The sequence below is a fragment of the Ambystoma mexicanum genome, chromosome 7q (assembly GCF_040938575.1).
Source record: "Ambystoma mexicanum isolate Mex_15411 chromosome 7q, UKY_AmexF1_1, whole genome shotgun sequence".
NCBI lineage: Eukaryota > Metazoa > Chordata > Amphibia > Caudata > Ambystomatidae > Ambystoma > Ambystoma mexicanum.
In genome coordinates, this window is record NC_090941.1 from 23424820 (window position 1) to 23447799 (window position 22980).

Genomic DNA, 22980 nt, shown 5'->3' on the forward strand with positions numbered 1-22980 from the left:
GTACAGATGTGTGACCATCAGGCACATGAGAAACCATTTCACCAGGCAGGTATGAAGAAATCTCTGGGGAAGCTTGTTGAGGTGAAAACCACCTCTATGTAGGGACTGACACAGCACCCCACTGATAACCCCTAAAAGGAAGCAGATGCAAGAGAGACGGAGCACTCTGTTGTACCCATCTCATAGGAATAGTAGTATGCTCCAGTGAATGCAATTTATTAATTTGTTTCAAAGCGCTATAAAGAATGGGCACAGTCCCACATAAACAGTTACAATTAGATCCCCTTCCCATATTTTGAGAGTTCAATTATTTTCGGTGTGTCTGCATATACGAATATATTGGTGGTAAAGGGTGCTGGCATAGTTTGGGTACTCGCAGATTCACCATCCTCATTTTAGTTATCTGAATCCACCTTGTGTGAAATGTTTGATTCCAAATGAGTCTTCCTTCCAAATATTAAAAAGACATCTCGATAGCCTCATAAAAATATTTATTTACTCCAATTTTATTTTAGTCTTCTGGTGGCTATGTACAAAAGTTATTTTTTCCTCGTTACACATGTCTGCAATTCCATTTGTAAAGCACATTAACTCAGTAAGCCGCTTATATTTGCTTTTAACAAGCTTAGCTTGGTAATTTGCTTCACCTGCACTAATGCTTGTTATTTTTCTAAACCTCATTGAGCACAAGAATTGCTTAACCAGGATGTGGCCTATGCTTAGTACAGAGATCCTAAAGTTGTTCCGGTCAGGTGTGCTTTGTCCTTGATTTGGGTTGAATTAACTTTTTTTCTAATTCGTATCTCCGAACTGTAAAGCTAATAATTCATGTTAAAAAACGCAAACACATGATAATGCTTTACTTAAAAACAACCATAGAATTAAGTTAACCTTCCTGTCAACTTAATAATATGCTTCTATTACTCTGTCTCCCGGAGTGTATTCATTTGGAGGATTTCCTGGAGTGAAAGTGGTGAGACGTGGTAGCCACTTTCTACCTTATCCCTTCTTATCTTGGTTAAGTATTGTACAGTTCAAAAACACAAAAAACCATTTAAAGTACCATAGCGAGTTATACTACACATATATTTTGTCTATATATAATTTGTTCATAGACTATCTTTCCATGCAAAATCATTTTGGATAAATAATTGCATGCAGATAATTTCTCAGCAAAAAGAGTACAGTTTACCAATAAGTGTGCATCTCTCGTGAGCCCCTCTATTCGTACTTGTGCACACGCATTTGTAATTGGGCCGGGCAATCTTCAAATAGTAGAGCAGAATGAACCATCAGAACTAGGTTTAAATTGGACATTTCAATTATATTGCAGTAGGCTAACAAAGTGCTAGAACACGTCCGGTACTTGTCTTGTCCAAATCTGACCTACATCATGGATGAGCATGTTTTGATGATTTTGGGTACAAGCCATTCCAAAATGTGCTGCTTTTAGCGAACCCTTCACCACTGTAGAAAATGTTGCTCTAGCTAACAACCATCGACAGTGCTGTCGTGTATTGGTTTATAAACCTTCAGGCTTTAATTGATGTACATGAGATCCTGCCATAGATGGCCCTGGGATCCAAAGATGGATTAGCATCTTAAATGTATCACTTCAAAAAGGATCATTAATATGAAGTAATCAAATACCTTATCGGTGATTTCTGTATAAGTGGGCTTCACAATATTTCAACTTATGTTACAGTATTCATTTCACTAATTTCATAGTTTTCTACACTGAATCAAGGACACTTTCATTGGGTGTGTTTCTTCTCTGTAGAGATTCACCTGCGCTTCTGACCAGTTTGTGTCATCCCATTATCCTGCATCTATGTTTGAATTCGAGTATAGATAGTCTGGTATACAAGAATACATCAGACTACTGATCAGACAAGGAAAGTGGGAGTCTTGTTTATCACCCCTAACCGTGAAGCCATATGCTATACGGGCATGAAGTTTATTTATGCCCAAAATGCATTGCCCATCATGCAGTATGGACAAACTAAACCTTCAAATGACACTGCAGCTCTTTCTGCAATAGCTTCTATTCCTTCAATGGGCACTGGATGTGCTTTGCATACGAGAACATGTGAACCAAACCAATGATGTTTTGGAAACCATGGCTTCATTTTTCACTCACTCTAGAGTTACCGAGGGTATGAAGTACTTTAGACGAGGTTTGCCAATGACCCTCAACCAGGATCTATAGTAGGTTTTATAGAATGTATAAAAGGGTTGTTGCATTACCTCCGAGACGAAACGTGATGACTAAGCTTAAAAACTCCTGTGTTTCTCGAAGTGGAGGAAAGTTATTTTTTCCTTAGATCATTTTTCTTTAAATGGAATCTTAATCATCTGATAGTAGTTACCCGACTTTGCATGCAGTTTTCTTAGGAATGGACAAGCTACTTGCACCAGACATGGAGCAACTTGCGATCGCTGTTGTAGTGCATCCTTTTCGCATGAAGCTCAGTCTTTTCCTCGCCAATCTCCCTGTTTTGTTTGTGCTCGTTTTCCAAATATGATAACTTATTTACTCTGGTTTTGTTTCAGTGCGCAGTAGATTGAGGGCTATAGTGGGAGCATCTACAAACTGGAGGTACAGTGATCTTTTTTTTATACTAACTCTCCTTTCCAGTAGACGCACCGGAAGTAACACACTGAAAATGAATGCAAATTCTCTTATTGCAAATCGAAGTTATTTTTTGGCTGAAGTTGATCCACAAATTGCGCATGCTTGCTTCTGTTTATACCACAGACATTGCTTGAACAGTCTAGCATCCCGTAGACTGCTTGAAGATGTTTGATCAGTCTAGTGCTAATTACAGTCGTTTTTTCAAAATGAGTGTTTCCCCTCAGAGCCAAGTTCATGCTTCGATGCTTTTTCTTCACCTCTTCCAATAACCTCACCGTTTGCCAAATCTGCTGTCCTGTGATGCACGCCCTGGTTTCACGGACGGACTGCAAAGTAACAAGTTGTGACACTCTGCTCCAAAAATCGCACAAGAGCGAATGTTTAACTTTTTTATTTGAAAAAGACGGGTATTTTCCAGTTCGGGCTTTCATTTCTCTACTAATTGTATTCTAGGATTTATAGTCTTTGAGTCCCTTCAAATGCATGGCAGACTTAAATAAAACTAAAGTAAAAGCAAAGCCTCAGGACTATGGTGTTCCCTGTGACTTCGACCCAAATGGTAACCATGGAAAATATTTGAGACATGTCCACCTACATTTATATACGTTTTATTGACCGTCAGCGCTTTCAGTATTCGAGCATATGCATGTTTTCTCTTCTGCTATACAATAGTTTCATACATGCAAACTACTAGTGATGACCATTCTAAATCGTGCTGAAAGTAGTCATCCAGTAAACGGCTGTTCACTTTTTCCGTCTAACATCACTGCGTCATGCATGCTGCCATTTCTTAACAGTATAGGTTGAAATAATGCACTCGGACCATGGGCCTCATTCCGAGGCTGGCGCTATCCATGGAGTAAATAGCACCATGGTAAGCAACCATGGAGCTATTTACTCCATGGAAATCCGGCATGGTGAATGGAGTAATTACCGGTCCATTCCAAGGTTGGAGGGACCGGTAATTCCCCATTCACCGTACCGGTTCCCATCCCCATTCCTGCCCCCATAGGGCTCAATGGGAATGGGGAAGGAGTAAATTACGGTGCCTAAATTTACTCCAAGGTCCCTTTGCGGGTTGGATTTTTAACGCCTGCTAAAAGCAGGCGTTAAATGCCGACCCGCAAAAGGGAACTCGGAATATGGTGGTAAGTGTTAACGGTCACCGTTGCCATTAACAGTGACCGTTAACCCTTACCTCCAACCTCGGAATGAGGCCCCATGTTCTAGAAGTGGCGGTGTTTGTATTGCATGCTATTTTGCATCCCTGTTGATATTGTGAATGCAGGACAGCATGCATTGGAATGCAGTATGATGTAATAAATCCATCCTAGTTTTGGGTTCGCTGCACAGCTGACCCAGCATAACTTGAGATGGCTGCCGACTAACATATATGGCTTTACCTCTTTCCCACGTGAAAAACCCAGAAGAGCCTGTGTGATAGTCCGTTACTTGTGGCCTGTGATTGACAGATGAAAGTAACTTTGTACTGCTACTGTACATAATGTGTTTACTACTTGTAGGTGTTAAAGGCCGTTTCGACTGATGGCCATGCAAGCCTCCTGCTTTGGTCTCGGCTGGACTTATTCAGTTATTTCTGGTCCTTATCTGTATTTGCTTTAGCAACAGAGGCTCCCAGTGTTTTTCTAGTACAGGGCTCCAAGAGGGAAAGACCCTTTTGCTATGAACGTGCAGCTCATTTACAAACCTTGTAGAATGTCCAACGTCCTGCAGTAAGAGAAGAGAAATACTCCCTGCAGATAAGTGCTCAATCCTGTAACTAGGGACCATTTTCATCCAAGGTAGACGCCGAAATGGGCAAAACCATTGCATTAAATTGAATCCCCAAAATCAAACTACAAAGTGGTTCTAGTTCCATCCATTTTCCTGTGAAAATGTCTGACCCTTTTAAATGTGTCCCTAGTTGGGACCAATGTGAGCAGTGTCTCAGTAACCCAGGAAAGGCAGCAGGTGCTGTGCATCGCATGTCCGGTTCCTGCAAGGTTTTCCAGCTATCTCATATTGTTTGGAGCATAGGACAATGGTCTATAATGGATATAGCAAGTAGTTTGGCCAATAACGAATCCCAAAGAACGCACAGACTGCAACTCGCAGTACTGCGCTACTGTTGAGAAGCCAGCCCAAACGATGGCTACCTCGCTGCTCAATCAATCAAATAACAAGCAGCTTGGACCTTCTTGTTGAACTACGCATGAAGTGAAGTTGATGTTCTAAAGAAATGCTCACTCCATTTCTTCTGCACGAGTAAGTCGTCCCCTTTTCTCATTTAATTTAGATGAAAATGTGAGCAATCAGTATGGGTTTTGAAAATGATTGGCATGTGAACCCTCAACGGAGGACTTATTCTGCTGAATCATCGCGTTTTTTACCCTTTTGAATATTTCTGTCAATGGTATTTTGACGTTAAAATTTACTGCTTAACGAGTCTTCGATTTTAACTTTCATGAAGGTATTTCTTATTAGATGCATTTTGAGAACATGATTATTTCAACTCGAGCAACCTTTCCTTTAAATACCACTTCTACTATGGTAACTATTCGGCCATACATCAGCCGAATTGATTTTTCCTCTTCCTACCTGAAATGCATACTGCACTGTTGCAGATTGTCTATCAGTGTTTAAGGTTTTTAGTCATGTGCTTGCACTTGAGTAGAGATCGCATAGGTATCAATACACTACCAACAACTATCTGTTCCTGGTTTATACTTATACACGTATTAGGCTTGCAAAACTTGTTTTTATAATGGACAATAGTAGAATAATGAGAAAATCCCTTTCTTCGCTTTTTGTTGACTTGTTCCTTGATATTTTAATTTTAGAGACCACTTGGAAGCCATGCAGGAGCGGAAATCATTGCAAACATTACTGGCGACACGGCAGGAAGACTTACCTGCTCGGAGAATGAAGGATAGTTACATTGAAGTGATCCTGCCTTTAGGAAGTCAGCCTGAACTGCGAGAAAAGTACCTCAATGTTCACAACAGTGTAAGGTAACTATTAGGTACTAACCAACATGATCGCAGCTAAAACAATTGTTTTTCTGCCAAAGGTACATGGGGTGAGGCAGGGATCTGGGCGAATTGGGGTTGGGTATATGGATCGTGGGGTAGGTGAAAGGTGGTGCATGGAGTCCACCCCAGCCCCCAAACATAGTTTTTACCTGCAACCAGAAAAAATGCGTTCTACCATAGAAACAAATATTTACTCCTGAAGTAAAGGGAGGGTCTACAACCCCGTTGTAGGGACTTGGAGGAGGGGGGTTTCACCTTAAGTTACCAAGGGTACTCCAGACGTGGACCCCTTGCTCACTGTGCTTACAGAGTCACAGCTTCACCTCACTGATGAGGCCCGACTAGTCTGAAACATGTGTCTGGGGGTTGCTGTTGGTACTCTTGTTCGGAGGAGAATTGCTAGAATTTCGTTGCTGGACTGGCCAAGTGTGTGGGAGCAGACTAATGGCAAATGGATATTTCTCCTCTAAAAGGTTTAATGAGCTAAAACGTGGTTGTAGACCCTCCCAGCGAACAGGTTATTTGGCAGTGTTCATACTCGGTAGAGGGGCACCTAGACCATTTTCTTAATAAATCGAACACTGGTTGTAAAAATCAAACGTCTACATGCGTCTTCTCCCACCAGTACACTTTGTCATACAATGTATGTTACCTATTTCTCCACACCCCTAACAGACCAGATACAATAAATACTAGTATGCTCCATCCTTAAAGCTTTGAGAATATAGGAAATGTTAACACCAGTTAGTAGGGCTCCAGATAAGATTTTCGAGGCTTAGTTTTTTGTAATCACTTTTATCTTTAATGAATTGCTTCCTCTTCACTACCTCTCGGTACTGCACTTACAGAATTTAGTAGTTGATCTGTTTTACAGTTTATTGGCGGTTGTGGGGAATCCTGTGATTGTTCATGTACTGGCTTTTGGGGGCCTTATTATGACTAAATAATGTGTGTTGGCTATGTCTAGGGATCTCTGTTATTCCGACCCGTTAGCCTTCCAATAGCCTGAGTTAACCACATGTCCGGGTCTGGTAATATATATATCATTGGAAAAAAAAACTAGAAATTTGCCAGTTATGGTAAGCTAAGCAACCATAACTCGCGCCACCACCATGCACTGCTAAGACTAATACCCATGACATCCAAGATGACATCACTGATAACATTACATATCTTATTACCCCTTCTTTTTTTATTCACTAACATATCTAGGCAAGGTGGTTTTTTTCAGTAACAGTCAGGAAGTAAAAATGCAAAAGATACTGTTTCTATACCTTACTCTTCTTTTATGTACTTACACTACGTTCCTTAGAATTCACTCACATTATACAACACATAAACATAAGGGAATAAGCAGCTTTGAGATACAGCAATCCTGTATGTGCAGGAACTTAAATAGGCAGGTTATGAACACTTTCTGGTAATGCTGCTGTTTTTTGTTTACTTTCCTTATATATACTCATATTTATATGCATTGCGGTCTTTTCATATTTTGTGTGTACTACTATTATGCAGTAAAGAAGGCATTGTTAGGTACTTAGTATATGTGTCACAGTGCACAAAATGCTAAATAAAAGGATTCATTTTTCTATCCCAACATAGTAAGGTACTGAATATTGCAGTTATATGGCGCAAGCTGCACAGAATGCCTACATTTCTATACAAGTTCATTCATGTACTGGACATAAATCAGTAACACAATGTTTGTAGCAATGCATCACCTAATGAACTATTTGGCAAATGATAGTTCTTCCCATGATTTTTTTTTTTTTATGCCAACATTATAAAAACAATCCCTTATTGAGACTGCACATAAAAACTAAATGCATATGTAATGCCATTTGTGATGTCATCTTTGATGTCATGGGTATTAGTCTTAGCAGTGCATGGTGGTAGCGCGAGTTATGGTTTCTTAGCTTACCATAACTGGCAAATTTCTATGGTTTTTCAGTTTTACTTAAAACTATAACTAACAGTTTTTTCACTGAATTTCATAGGTTTTTAGTAGCGCAACTTAACCATAACATCCTCTTAAAAAAGATCTTTTCACTGAATATAGATATCATGAATTTGATAGGTTTTTAGTAGGATTCCCTTAGTTTATATACATGTAACATACAACATATTGAACCCACTGTCCTACTCTAGTGGTTCTGATGTCCACGGACCATGCAAATGTCCGCGGACAGACTCTGTCAACATCAACACTATCCAAAAACTCAGGGGGTATCTTACATTGTTCTATCATGCAATAAAAACACTGAACATATTCAAAGAGCAGCATATAAATAAATTGCATTAAAAAATAAATAAGTGCAAACTGTATATGTAAGACACCAACAGTCCAATTACATAACATGTGAAACCTAACGGAACATACCAAAACAAAAATAACATATGCCTCCAGCAGAATTACCTCACAGAAACTGCACAGCAAATAACAGCACACCTACAAAGCAGTAACAGGAAAACTAAAAAACAAACTGGTAAGTACACTACATTTATTCCTATATTTATAAACTTTCTGTATTGGGGTACACTGAACAATATATATATTTCTGATGTTTGTTAATCTGCTTAGAATCACATGCTGTGCATAGTCCGACATCCAGTGGTCACTGCAGAGTATTGCATTTTGTTTTTCGTAGTCGAAAAGGGGACGTCGACAAGGCGTGCCTGTAACACTATCCCTATAGTGACGTGCAGTGTACCCACAATCCCTCACGCGTCGAGGTCCCTCAGATAGTTTTTTTCCGCCCAGATATTGGTTGCCTTTACGCGGATCTCCTCGAGAGACATTGCAAATATTCACTCAACCATTTGGTGGTTTAAATATTCACTGGACCTTTTGGTCGTTATTTAACGTTCGGTTCCTCCTTCGACGAAGCTGTTCTCCTTACGACAAGATCTTCGACGGCTGTGCCAGTAGGGAGAGTGGGGTTGTGGGACATTTCTTGCTTCTCTTTAAGAATGCCTTTCTCTTTCCCCACCTTTTCCTTCGGGGTTGTTATCACGTCTATCCGTTTCCTCAGCTATGGAGAGGACACCCTTTAGGTTTTACCCGCGCTGCAAGGGCAAATTCACCTGGAAAGACTAGCACAAACGGTGCAGCCGTTGCTTGCCCCTCGACGACAAAGAAGACGGTTGTGCGGCCTGTAAGCTTCTTAAGCCTAAGACTTTAAAGAACCGCAGGGTCAAGAGGTGGGCAGCCTATGCCATGTCTAGGTCCGATTCCTCACCCGCCGCCGCCGAAAGTGACGAGGAAAGTGATAACCCGACCTCCGCCTCGGAGATTGTACACCCCTCTAGGGAGCGGTCACGCTCCTCGTCGTCTGTCCCCGGCCCGGCCCGACAAGCTCGGCTCACGCCCTGCTTATGGGGATGAACACCCCTGCGACACTGACGCACACAAGCACTCGCATAAGCACACGACCCACGGCTCTTCCTCGTCAAAGACGAAGAAAGCATAAGCGCCAATGGAGACGCAGGTCCTACCGGCGGCCTCCAGACCGAAAGGGACCAAAGCCCCCCTCCCAACCGGAGACGCGACCAGCGACTGGGCTACCCCCCAGATAAGGGCTCTATCACCAAACCACCAGACGACGTGCCCCGTCAGCGAGCGCCCGTTGGCGTAGAGAACACGACACCTGTAACATTGACGCCAGAGGAACCCTCGACAGACCATTTAGTCGACGAGAGCCTGGAGCGTATTGTTTCCACCGATAGCCAGAGACGGACGGTGAAAGACGCCGAATACCACTCGCAAGGCCTGGGAAACGCTGAAAGGGACGGAAGGAAGGCAGGAACTGCCCCCTCCGTCGAAAGGGACTCCTAGCCTACTAGAAGGCTTCTCAGAAGGCGATGGGAATTTACCCTCGACGGTATGGGATAGGTCAAAGCGTTTACAGGCCGAAAGCCTTCCCTTTTCCCCCCCAGTCTGGTCTGGGCTACCACAAGGGACCTTCGACTCCAGTTTTGTATGGACAAAATGGAGAATTTTCTGTGTACTCAATACCTGCCCACACCCAAAAGACCAAGAGAGGGGCCTCAGGAGGACCCTAGGGCTAAATACCCTAGGCTGTTTAACCCCCCTCTCCCCCCCAGGGGGATGTAGAGTTATATGAACTCACTGAAGAGGACTCCCGCTTTCATGAAGATGAGTTCTTAACTAACGAACAATAACAAAACCTAGACCAGGAAGGTTTCGAGGATGACCCAGACATGGGTGGTGGGGGCTTTGAAGAAGACCCAGAAGAAGGTGCTTCACAGCCCTGGCAGTCCCCATCAGCGTCTACAGACCCTGACGCCCTAAACCTGCCCCCCCTCAAAGACTCACCAATCAGGAATACGTCACCTATAGACTATCAACCTACCTTTTAATGCACTACTACGCAAAGCAGCAGCGCATTTCGAAATCGAGACTGGGGACATTTCTCCTGACATAGATTTTGTGGAAAAGATCATCAAGGAGAAACCCCCTGTCAGTCAAACCATTCCCCTCCTTGCCTCAGTAAAGAGACAAATTATTCCTTCGCTATCTACACCCGCATTGGTCAGAGGGGTCAACCCAAGGATAGAAAAATTATTTAGTCCTTCTCCATCTGACCCGTTATACATCAGGGGCCACTCAGTACCGGACTCCTTAGTAGTAATTAGTAGTAACAAATACAAGAAAGAGGGCAGGGGTCCCGCTATCAACCAGCGAGGCACCTCCAGATAAAGAAGGTAAAGAGCTGAATGCCCTAGGTAAAAGGATTACAGCCTCGGCAGCCTTTTCCACCAGGATTGCCAACAACTCCTTACTGGCAAGTTATGCAGATGCCCAATGGAGAAAACTACGCAAAGACATTGAGGAGGTACCTGAACGCCTAAGAACTCGGCTTCTGGCCACGGTTACTGAGGGAACCTTAGTCAACCAGAGCATCATTAAGAATACTCTAGATGCTGCAGAAACGGCTGGCCGTTCCCTAGTCCAAGGAATTCTCCTCAAACGTCATGTCTGGCTGCGTAATTCGGGGTTTTAACCCGAAACACAAGCATCTCTCATTAACAAACCAATAGAGGATGCCAACCTCTTTTGGAAGGCGGTGGATGACGCACTAGAGACTGCAAAAAAGGATTGACACCATTAAGACCCTAGAACAGATTTCAAGGCCTCCCAACAAGCGAGGTTATGGAAACGGACGCTTTTTTCAAGGCCAACCCAACAACATCAAACAGCAGCAATACTCTGCAGGCAACTGGTCCTCGAATCAAGGAACCAGTGGACAATACACCCAGAGAGGACAGCGTTGTGGCAAGGGAAGAGGTTGGGGTTCCACCCCTAGAGGTTCCCAAGCCACCAACACCAAATGACCCGAAGATTCGGGTTCCCTCCCATGCATCGCTGTTCGGGGCTGGTTAACATCCTTTCTTCCAGCATGGGAGGGAATAATAGCAGACCGCAGGGTACTCTCAACCATAGGCCGCGGCTACTGTATAGAATTCAACCGCTCCCCGACGTACAGACCCCCAAGGGGACAGCGCCTGTCATCAGAACACCTCGCCATCCTTCTTCAAGAAGTGGACCAGCTACTAGAAAAAGGAGCTATAGAGGTCGTGCCTCTATCGCAGGTAATCAAAGGTATTGATTCAGTGTACTTCCTTGTACCCAAAAAGGACTTAACCATGCGCCCTGTACTAGATCTGCGCCCAGCGAACAAATTTGTAAAACCTCAAAAATTTCGTATGGTGACATTACAGGAAGTAATCCCCCTGTTATCTCAAGGGATTACATGACAACACTGGACATGAAAGATGCATACTTTCATATTTTAATGTTGCCAGCGCACAGAAAATACCTCCGGTTCATGATAGAGGGCAAACACTACCAGTTCAGAGTGCTACCCTTCGGCATAGCGTAATCGCTGAGGGTATTCACTAAACTACTGGCAGTGGCAGCGGCCCACCTGCGCAGGTTGTCCATCCCAGTATACCCTTACCTCGACGATTGGCTCATAACGGGATTCTTACGTGACCTGCTTCTCAAATACTCAAGACTGTAGACCTTTTGTTCCAACTGGGCTTCTCCATCAACGAGAAGAAGTCCAGCCTAGAGCCCAGCCAGATCAAGCAATTCCTAGGGGCTCTAATTCGAACAAAGGACGGCCTCGTCTTCCCCCTCCAGCTAGAGGGTCCAAAATATGCTGTTTCAGATCCCTCAATATGTGGCTGGTCGAGAGGTGACGGTGCGCAAAGCATTGCGTTTGCTGGGAATGATGGCGTCATGTATATATTTGGTACCTCACGCGCGACTGCGCATGCGCCCAATGCAAGAGTGGCTCAACAGCCAGTGGTGTCAGGCCAGCGGACAATGGGACGATCTAGTGGTGGTCTCGCAGGCCTTGGTTCTCTCGCTACGGTGGTGGTCGAAGGAAAACCTTCTAATAGGGAAACCATTTGCCACCCCCGCAGTGGAGGCCGCTCTAACCACAGACGCATCCCTCACAGGATGGGGGGGGGGGGCTCACCTATCCCATCAGACTGCACACGGAGATTGGACTCTGAGCGTAGCGTCCAAACACATAAACTTGCTGGAACTGTTAGCGGTCTTCAAAGCACTGAAGGCTTTTCAGGCACACCTGCAAGGGAAGACAGTGATGGTTCTCAGACAGCACCACAGCTATGTAGTATCTGAACAAGCAAGGGGGCACTCACTCTCCAGGACTGTCCAAGCTGTCCCAGAACATCTGGAAGTGGGCTCTCAAACACATGTTCCTGTTGTCACAACATACACCAGGGGAACTCAATCTGCTAGCAGAATAACTCGGCAGAGACTTACCTCTGCCTGCAGAGTACGAATGGCGGTTACAAGAAGACATCGTCTTCGTCTTCACACAATGGAGATTCCCAGAAATAGATCTGTTCGCGACTCTGGAGAACTCCCAATGCCAAGATTACGCCTCCAGGTACCCCCCAGAACCAATCCTTGGGGAACGGTCTATCGATACCATGGTCAGGGAAATTTGTTTACGCTCCCCCCCCCCCCCCGACTCCCCTTCTCAACAAGATAGTGCACAAGTTACACCAGGAACCAGTCACCATGATACTAGTGGCCCCTATGTGGGCCCGGCAACCATTGTTCGCTCACCTGATGGAGATGTCTGTCTCCACCGTCGAAACTACCCTGCCTGTACAACATGCTGTCACAGGACAAGGGCAAGACACTACACCCATGCCCACAAACCATGAATTTAGCAGCATGGCTCCTGAGATCATAGAATTTGGTCATTTACAACTCCCGCAGAGAGGCATGGACGTTCTCAAACAAGCTAGAAAACCTAACACTTGGCACTGTTACTCTAGCAAGTGGACAAGATTTGTCATATGGTGTAGAAATAAGAGCATCAACCCGGTTGACTGCTCTCCCACACAAATTGTTCTCTACCTGACTCACCTACTAGACTCAGGATTAGTGTTTAATTCTATTAAGGTTCATTTAGCGGCACTTTCCGCATACACCACTTCTCAACTTAAAGTGTCGTGGTGTTAAGTCCCAGTTATTAAAGCCTTCATGGAAGGAGTTAAAAGAATACACCCTCCCATAGCTAACCCAGCTCCCGGATGGGACCTAAATGTGGTACTAACAAGGCTCATGGGCTCACCCCTTGAACCCATGCACAAAGCAACGCTTAAGGACCTCACCCTTAAAACTGCTTTTCTAATAGCTATCAACTCCATCAGGAGAGTGAGTGAACTACAAGCGCTATCTATTCTAGACCCCTTTGTAACAGTTCACAAAGATAAGGTGGTTCTACGCACACACCCTAGGTTTGCACCTAAATTCATTTCTAAGTTCCATGTGAACCAATCTATAGAACTACCAACGTTCTTTCAAAACCCTTCAAACTTGGGAGAAAAAAGCCTGCATACACTGAATGTGCGCAGGGCTGTTATGTTTTATATGGAAAGAACTAGACCACTGAGAAAGACTAATCAGTTCTTTGTCTCGGTGGCAGCAGGAAGAGAAGGAGATGCAGTTTCAAAATCCACTATATCTAGATGGATCGTACAATGCATCACCCTCTGTTTCTCTCTTGCTAAGAGAGAACTACCCTTCAAGCCAAGAGCACACTCTACTCAAGGCACTGGGGCTTCCATAGCATTCATTGTAAATGTCCCTCTTGAGTCCATTTCAAAGGCGACAACCTGGAGTTCTGTACACACCTTTACAAAACACTACTGTCTAGATGCCCACTCTAGGTCTGATTCACAAGTGGGACAAGCAGTATTAAGACACCTTTTCTCTACTGTTCCTTCTCACAACCCACCTCCAACTCCGGGTACTGCTCGCTAGTCTATGCACAGCATGTGATTCTAAGCAGATTAACTGTAACGCTCACCTGATTCCCGTAGAGGCGCCGGTCTTGACTGGGCGTATACCGTACCTTCAAAGGTGATGTGTAACACACGGCTGGCTCTTTGGGCTGGACCTCTGTGCACTGTATGTCTGACTCGAAGGGTAAGATGTCTGCAGATAGAAAATATGGGATTAATGAACTGGGTTATTGAATGTCTCTCTCTTCTTCCCTTTCTCTTCTCCTGTAGAACCCCAAAGGTTAACGCTCTCACCTTAAGTAAGTGAACGCCGTGCTCTCCATCTGCCTCGGGGCAGGGTGCTGTAACCAGTTTCTTCACTGGATAAGGGGAGCAGGCCTCTTGACTTCAGAGGACTGCTGTCCGTCGTTTACTGCACGAACGGTAAGTTTCGAGTAATTCTAATGTCTTTAAAGTCTTTAGTAATGATGTCTCTTGTTTTGCAGGGTTCCGGCGATGGCGGATGACGGGCTGAAGTGAGTTGAAGATGGAGCCCGTGTGATGAATAGAAGCGCCTGGAAGCCCGTAAGTAAGCGCTTGTTGCCTGCTTCACGATGCGCTCTAACTGTCTTTTTATTTTGCAGGTACAAGTTCGGAGCGGCTGCGGGGTGCCGGAATACCCACTGGGTTAGATGTGGAAAGGAGTAATGGCACGTGAGTATTAAAGTTCCCCAATGTCTTTAAACGCACCTTGTTTTGTCTTTCAGATGCGGGATGCAGCGCCGAAGGCCTCCGGAGCGTGCGAAGAGTTGGTAAGCTTTTGTCTTTCAGATGCCGGAATGCAGTGTGAAGACCTCCGGAGCGCACGAAGAGTAGGTAAGCCTTTGTCTTTCAGATGCCGGAATGCAGCGCGAGGCGTTGGTGACAGCCGATGGACCAGGTAAGTGAAGAGCTGTCACTGAAGACCGTAATGCTAACCTGTTCTTTCTTGTCTTTATAGGTGTTGCTGAAGACTGGATTCAGGATGGTAAGCCTTTTTCCTTAGGCCCAGGATCAGATGCAGAAGACACGATGAGCGTTCTGCTGCAGAGGATGCAGAATAACGCAAAGCAAGATTCATCCATCGGGTGTGGTTTAAATAGCCTCCTGTAGTGCTTAGGTGTCTCCTTCCACAGCCACGCCTAGGTAAGAAAAGAGTTCCTGCTTTCCAGAAGAGTTCCAGTGTTCTGAACCTAGGGAGTGGCTCCTGCCCCACCCAACAGGAAAAGTAGTCCCAAACAGAAGAGGATCAGAGGCTCAACTGGCAGGCAAGTAAGCAGCATGGTCTGCTGCAGGTAAATCCACCCAAGCATTATGAGCCCGGCGCTTCCAGCGCTGGGACTGGGCATATTTATGAGCCTGGTGCCACTGGCGCCAGGACTGGGTCCAAAAGGTCCCAATTGGGACTGGTTGGCACTCGGAACCTGGGTTATGGATCTGCTTCCAAGGGAGTTGGGAAAACCCTGACCTTTTGGAAGCAGAGATCATGACATTAACAAACATCAGAAGACAATGCATTACTTACCGTAAAAGCATTTCTGATGGTTGTATCTGCTTAGATTCACATGCGCCCACCCTTCCTCCCCGCTCGGATGGAAGGAACATAGACATCCTTTTATCTCTCTTTTCTGTACTCGCTCACGTCTATAAGGCTCCCTCTGGGCAGAAAAAATACAAACCGAGGGACCTCGACGCGTGAGGGATTGTGGGTACACTGCACGTCACTATAGGGATAGTGTTAGACACGCCTTGTTGACGTCCCCTTTTCGACTACGAAAAACAAAATGCCATACTGCGCAGTGACCACTGGATGTCGGACTATGCACAGCATGTGAATCTAAGCAGATACAACCATCAGAAATGCTTTTACGGTAAGTAATGCATTTTCATTTTTTTACACAGAAATGTCTAGTACTTTGGAATGGCTAGAAGAAAATTTTCCTCAGGACGAAATGAGCGAGAACAGTGATACTAATGGTAGACACTACACTTCTCTAAGTAAGCCAATTAATAAACATTAATTTATGTGTACTTAACACATTTTTTTAACAGAACATACAGACAATAAGAATAATACTGAAACACACCTTGAAAAATCATCTGCAGCGTTTAGAGCAAAAAAATTGATAAATAAATTACCAATTTCATTATTTTGAAAAACTTTGTAGAGAACCATAATCAAGGAAAAAATTTAATATCACTGTCACACATGTACCAGTACCCCTTCTCCATGTCCCAGCCAACCATCCCCAAAAAATCCCCATCACGAAAAAAGATTAGGATGAGACTTCAATACCTTCCTCCCTTAAAATCCAACATGCACAAATTCCCCTGTATTTGTATCAATTTCTGCTCCCCTTTCATAATTTTTAAATATTTTTATACCATAATAAAATATTATTTATGCTGTTACTATATTCCTCTATTTTTATTTTTTAAAAAGGCTGTTGGGGTTTTCGTGGACGGCGTGGCTGTCCGGGATGTCCACAATGAACCAAAATGGGGGTGTCCAAAGGCCACAATACCTTTCCGCACTGTTCGAAATCAAAATGGAGGTGTCCGCAGGACACAAAACCCATCCACATGTCTGCAATTATTCCAAATAAGGTGTCCTAAGAACATACCCCCTGTTCGCATTGTCCGCAACCAGAATTAATATATCTGTAGAACACATAGGCTGTCTGCAAAATTGTGACGCACATTTAATTAGTTCGGGGACTTGAACACTGTCCGTAGAACACCCGCATGCATGTCTATCACACCCTTGGGTCCTACTAACATCACGCCTGTCCTTAACTGTCTCCCGCACGTGTGTCGCACTTTTAATTAGTTTGGGGACACGAACACTGCCCGTAGAACACTGCACTCATGTGTATACATGACCCCGTGCATTTAGTGTCCTACGGACACCCATTCCATTCACAAACGTGTCCACAACGTCGTCATGTGAGCGCACCCACGCTAAGCGTGGGTCCTTGTTCGCGAACACAATCCGGGTCCCTGGACACCAAAAGTGCTTTTCGAGGGGATTGGGTCCTCCATATTTATGACAGTAATCACCACAGCTTTGCTGCTTCGGAAAATCTTTCATCGTCCTGCGTCAATGACATCGATACGCTGTCCTCGAGGGCCTCTGTCGAGCCGACGTCATCGGATGTTATAAGTAGGATGCACGGCGCCCGTAGCCTCAGTTCCGTTTTTTCCGCGAACGTGTTAGCTTAGGAGATCTCGGCGCGCCTCGACTCTTCTGAGTTCTGTTCTTTCGGTTCCTCGAACCTGTTCGTTTGTGTATCTATGATGTCCTCATCGGCTTCTACCCCGCGGCCGGGTTTTAAGAAGTGTCAGGACTGTGGGTCCAAGATGTTGACTGATTCGCACAACGCCTGCCTCTGGTGCCTCGGTGAGGACCACGACACGGATGACTGTGTAGACTGCCAGTCGCTTACTTCGAAGGCCTTGCGGGAGCTTAAGAAGCTTTCTGTAGGTAAGGTGGCCAAAGCCCCGGAAGTTGAAGTCCGCCGGCCTTTCGACTGACTATTCAAAGGGCGACTCTCTGCATCGTCGTCGCCAGTCCTGGGGGTCTCGGTCCCAGAGTAGGTCCTGCCATTCCTCTGCCTCTTCGAGGCACTCACGGAAGCGCAGTCGCCAGTCGCCTTCCTCGTCCGAAGACTCCGCCCGTCGGCGGGTTGCTGGTCCCAACAAGCATTCCACTCCTGCCGAATGCGATTCTTTTCGGCAGGAGATGATGGCGATTTATCAGTCGCAGGGCTCCGGTCCGTCCGCGCCGTCGAAAGACGCCGGCCGTGACCATGCTAGAGACACCACTTGCATGCCCTCGGGCTGGAGTTGTCGTCACGATCACCGGGCGCCTTCGAGGTCCAGGTCGGACAAGGTTGGTCGCTCTCCACATGCCAGTTCCAGGTCCCGGTCCTCGACGCCCTCAAGACCGTCAGAGCCTGTGAAGTCTTCGAAGAAGACATCAACACCTGCGGAGCCGAGGTCGTTGGGACTCTCGAGGCTCTGCCTCTGAAGAAGCCGACGACGCCATCGGCACCCAGGCTGTCGAAGGACACGCTCGGGGTTCCGCCCTCGAGGACTGTGTCGAAGCTGTCGGGCCACGCTCGACGCCGATTCCATCGACGCCTTTCGAGGCTGTTTTGTCAGAGGTTCCCCGTGGCATGGTGGAACCCCCTAGAAAGGGTCTGGCCAAGGCAAAAAATGTCTTTGTCCCTTTTTCTGTGCCCTCATTCCAGCCTCTGGATTATATTTCTGAGGTGGATAAAAGGGTCTGAGGAAGGTATGGTTCCTGAGGAGGTACCTGACGAGATTTTGTCTGGGCATAGCCACATTGAAGACCTGCGGCAGTCATTGTACGAAACCAGTGGTCTGGACACCTCTCCGGAGGTGGTGTTCTGTAGGCCTGAGCCTGGCACCCATGCTGAGTCCTCATACCGGCGCCTTATGTCGAGGGTAACTGATTACTTGGGGTGGTCTGCGCTTCCAGTGGATTTTCTGCAGGATGACCGGACGGATATCCTCGACCAAGGTCCGCCAACTGACCTGGTACTGCCATTCCATATGGCCTTGCAAAGAAGGGTGGCGGCGGCGGCTTGGACTGCCCCGGAGAGTCTTCCGGCAGTGAGCAAGTCTTTGCCGCGAAAATACCATCCAGCCAGTAGCGACCCCTGCTACTTGACCACGCCCCCCACTTCGGAGAGTTTGGTGGTGCAGGCGGCTACGGCCCCAGCAAAGCAGGCGTCGTACCCTACCATCCCTCCTGATGGGGATGACAAGCATTTTGATGGCTGGGCGAAGAAAGTGTTTTCTTCAGGGGGTATGGCTTTGCAGGCAGCCAACTCAGTGTGTGCCTTGTCACGTTTCACGCACACTCTGTGGAACTGTATTTGGTTAGTGGCTGATCATATTCCCGAAGGGGAGGACCAGGATGGTTTTCTTGCCATGGTGCAGAATGGCAAGGATGCCATGTGTGAGTCCGTTCAGTCGGGTCTGGACATGGCAGATTGTGTCAGCCGGTCCATGGCGGAGAGCACTGTAATACGCAGGTTTGCGTGATTGCGGAAGTCGGGGTTTGCTCCTGATGTGCAAGCCCGGCTCCTCAACATGCCCTTTGATGGTGAACATCTTTTTGGCAGCAAGGCTGACGAGAGCCTTGAGAGGTTGTAGACCTCCAAAGTTGCAGTGAAGTCGTTGAGCGCTGCGGTTCGCCAACCTCCGCCTTTTTGTCCTAGGGGACAGCAAGGGAGGGGAGGTTCCTTTCGATATTACTCATCCTTTAGTAGATCTAGAGGAGCTGCAAGTCAAAGGGGCCACCGTAGGAGTGCCAGAGGTGGAAAACGGGGTACTGGAGGTACCCTCAGGCAATGCCGCAGCCGCTTCAACTCAGTCATGAGGACATGTCCCATGGTTCGCTGGTTGGGGAAGGCTGGTGCAGCATCTTGTAGAATGGCGTGCCATTACTTCAGATGTGTGGGTTCTGGAGATCATAGCCCACGGCTACTGTCTTCCTTTCCGGCAGAGGCCTCGCGACAATCCACCAAGGAATCTCTTTGAAGAGTTTGGATCCGCTCCTTGCGCAGGAAATTCAATCCCTGCTGGAGAACGGTGCAATAGAACTGGTGCCTGTAGCGGAGAGGAACAAGGGATGGTAGTCTCATTTTTTGATTTAGAAGAAAGAGGGGGGATTGAGACCCATCATGGACTTGCGCAGTTTGAACAAGCTCCTCAGAAGGACAAGTTCAAGATGGTTGCACTCGCTCAAGTCCTCCAGGCCCTTCAACTTCAGGACTGGTTGGTGTCTCTCGACCTCAAGGACGCTTACTTTCATGTGCCGATCCATCCCAAGCACCAGAAGTACCTGAGGTTTGCGGTTGACGACTCGCACTTTCAGTTTCGGGTCCTGCCGTTTGGATTGACCCCTGCCCTGAGGGTTTTCACCAAGCTCATGGTGGTGGTGGCAGCGTATCTCAGGAAAGGGGGGATTCACGTCCACCCCTACCTCGACGATCGGTTGATCAGGGCGCGCTCTCGTGAGCAAGTCCTGGATCATCTGTCCGTCACCTGCCACTCCCTTCACAAGCTGGGCTTCTCCCTCAACTTAAAGAAGTCCCACTTGATGCCATCTCAGCGGCTCCAGTACATCGGAGTAGCGCTCGACACATCCCTGGGGCAGTGTTTTCCTCTCCAGGTGAGGGCTCTTCACATTCAGCAGATGGTACACAAGTTTCAACGTGCCCAGAGTCTCCCGGCGTTCGAGTTCTTGAGGTTGCTCGGCCTCATGGCTTCCTGCATTCTTCAGGTGCCAGAGGCCCGGTTGCGGATGAGATTTCTGCAATGGGCTCTCAAGATGCAGTGGTCACAGTCCTCTGGCAGGATGTCGGACCCCGTTCAGGTGCCGACCTCGGTCGCTCAGGACCTTCTGTGGTGGGCCGACGAAGGCACTCTGATGAGGGGGGCTCTGTTTTGGCTACCCTGGCCGGAGGTGACGATCATGACGGACACATCCCTCACGGGTTGGGGAGCTCATGCCAACGAGTTGAAAGTCAGCGGTCGTTGGTCTGCATCGAAGTACAGACTCCATATCAATCTGTTGGAGCTGAGGGCCGTCCGGCTCGCCCTGAAGGCTTTTCTGCCGACTGTGCGAGGAAAGAATGTCCTGATTCTGATGGACAACACGGTGGCCATGCACTACCTCAAAAAAGAAAAGGGGGGGGGGGCAGGATCACTTCCTCTGTGCAGGGAGGCGATGCAGCTCTGGTTCTGGGCCATCCAGCAGGGAATTTCGATCTCAGCAGTTCATCTGGCCGGAGATGAAAACGAGACAGCGGACGCTCTGAGCAGGCAGAGCGCGGTCTCTCGAGTGGGAGTTGGCTCAGGAGATTCTCCTGGAGATCTTCGCCCTTTGGGGGACCCCTCAAGTAGATCTCTTCGCCTCTAGTGTCAACCGGAAGTGCGAAAGGTTCTGTTTGCAGGAATTTCCTCCAAAGGAACCTTAGGAGACTCGTTTGTGGTGGAGTGGTCCTTCCTACTGCTGTATGCCTTTCCTCCAGTCCCCGTCATCCCGCAAGTGTTGTGGAGGTTCGGTTCCCGAATGATCCTCATTGCTCCGGCATGGGCCCGGAGGACATGGTACCCGGACCTTCTCGACTTGTCCATCTGCCCTCCACGTCGTCTTCCCTAGCGAGACGATCTGGAGGGGGGGGTCAGGTTCTCCATCCAGAGGTCAGATCCCTCAACCTTCACGCTTGGCTTCTGAAAGGTTGAGGTATAAGGATTGGGACCTCCCTGAAGACGTGATGGAGGTGTTGCTTTCGGCCAGACGACCGTCAACAAAGTCCCTGTACCGTTGCCGTTGGAGAAAGTTCTGCGACTGGTGCAGGGTTAAGAATGTGGATCCTTTTTCATGTGACATTCCTGTGGTTCTGTCTTTTTTGCTTTCTTTAGCCCACAAGGCCTGCAAGTGGGTACCATTAAAGGTTCCCTGGCGGCGCTGTCCATATTTAGGTGCTCGTCTGAGGAGTGTTCTTATTTCAAAATCCCTTTAATTTCTCAGTTTTTGAAAGGGCTCACTAACGTGTTCCCACCGTCACCTTTCCAGGTGCCCGGTTGGGAATTGAACCTTGTTCTAAAGTTCCTAATGGGTGCTCCATTTGAGCCTTTAAATTCTTGTCCTTTGAGACTGTTAACCCTTAAAACTGTTTTTTTAGTTGCGGTCACTTCCGCTTACAGAGTGAGTGAGTTACAGGCACTTTCAGTTAAGCCACCCTTCACTGTGTTTTATAACGACAGGGTTGTCCTTAGAGTTCGTCCTTCCTTTCTTCCGAAAGTGGTGTCGGAATTTCATTTAAGCCAGAAGGTCATTCTTCCGCCATTTTGTCGTCCTCTGCATCCTGGTAAGGAAGAGGAGAGGCTCCATAGGTTGGATCCTAGGAGAGCTTTAAGTTTCTACATTTCACGAATGTCCTAGGCCAGAGTGGATGATCGGCTCTTTATAGGTTACGCTGGAAGGCGTTTGGGCAAGCTGTTACTAAGCAGACTTTGTCTAGATGGATTATCTTGGCAATTTCTGAATGTTACCGCTTGGTGGGTAAGGACCCTCCGGTAGGCTTACGGGCCCATTCTACTAGGGGTAGGGCTGCATCTACTGCTCTGCAGAGGGGTGTTCCTATTCATAACATCTGTGAAGCAGTCACTTGGGCTTTGGTCCATACTTCTTGTACAACACTACTCCCTAGATTCTATCCATGGGCAGGATCTGGCCTTAGGCAAGGCGGTCCCTTACTCTGCAATGTGATTGGGCATTCTAAATTTCTATATACTAAATTCTTTTTCCCCCCTCCATACGTTGGTACTGCTTTGGGAATCTGTCATAGATATGGAATACGTCGGAGGACCCAATCCCCCTCGAAGAACAAGTTACTCTCTTACCTGGTAACATTCTTTCGATGGGATGGTCCGACGACGTATTCCATATCGCTCCCACCCTGCCTACCCCGCTACAGAATTTGTGATTGCAGCTTACGTTTCTGCAAGGCTTTCTGTGGTCAGAATGGCCGAAGATTGGTGCCACACGTTCTGGGAAAAACTACAACTGAGGGTACGGGCGTTGTGCGTCCTACTTATAACATCCGTTGACGTCAGCTCGACGGAGGCCTTCGAGGACAGCGTATCGACGTCATTGACGCAGGACACAGACGCCGAAGATTTTCTGAAGCAGCACAGCTGTGGTGATTACTGTCGTAGATATGGAATACGTTGTCGGACCATCCCATCGAAAGAACGTTACCAGGTAAGAGAGTAACTTATTTTTTTTAGCAATCCAAGGTATTTTCCTGTGAAACGTCACCCTTTCACATATCCCAGACCATGTTCCTTGCGATCTGCATACTTGTTGGCCTACAGCGTGGGTGCCCGCGAAGCGCGCACCAGCACCCCTATAAAAGGCCACACCCTAGAGCTGCT

The 22980-nt window shown here is 46.8% G+C and overlaps 1 protein-coding gene across 2 annotated transcripts in view; it reads left to right on the forward strand.

The window, feature by feature from the left end:
• The window catches only part of ACOT9 (acyl-CoA thioesterase 9), an 872728-nt gene that overhangs the window by 172409 nt on the left and 677339 nt on the right, over positions 1–22980 (forward strand). For both annotated transcript variants that reach the window (XM_069639309.1, XM_069639308.1), the window contains 2 exons: positions 2554–2599; positions 5476–5646. In XM_069639309.1, coding sequence (XP_069495410.1) covers positions 2554–2599; positions 5476–5646 — 217 coding nt within the window. The remainder of the gene's footprint in view (positions 1–2553; positions 2600–5475; positions 5647–22980) is intronic.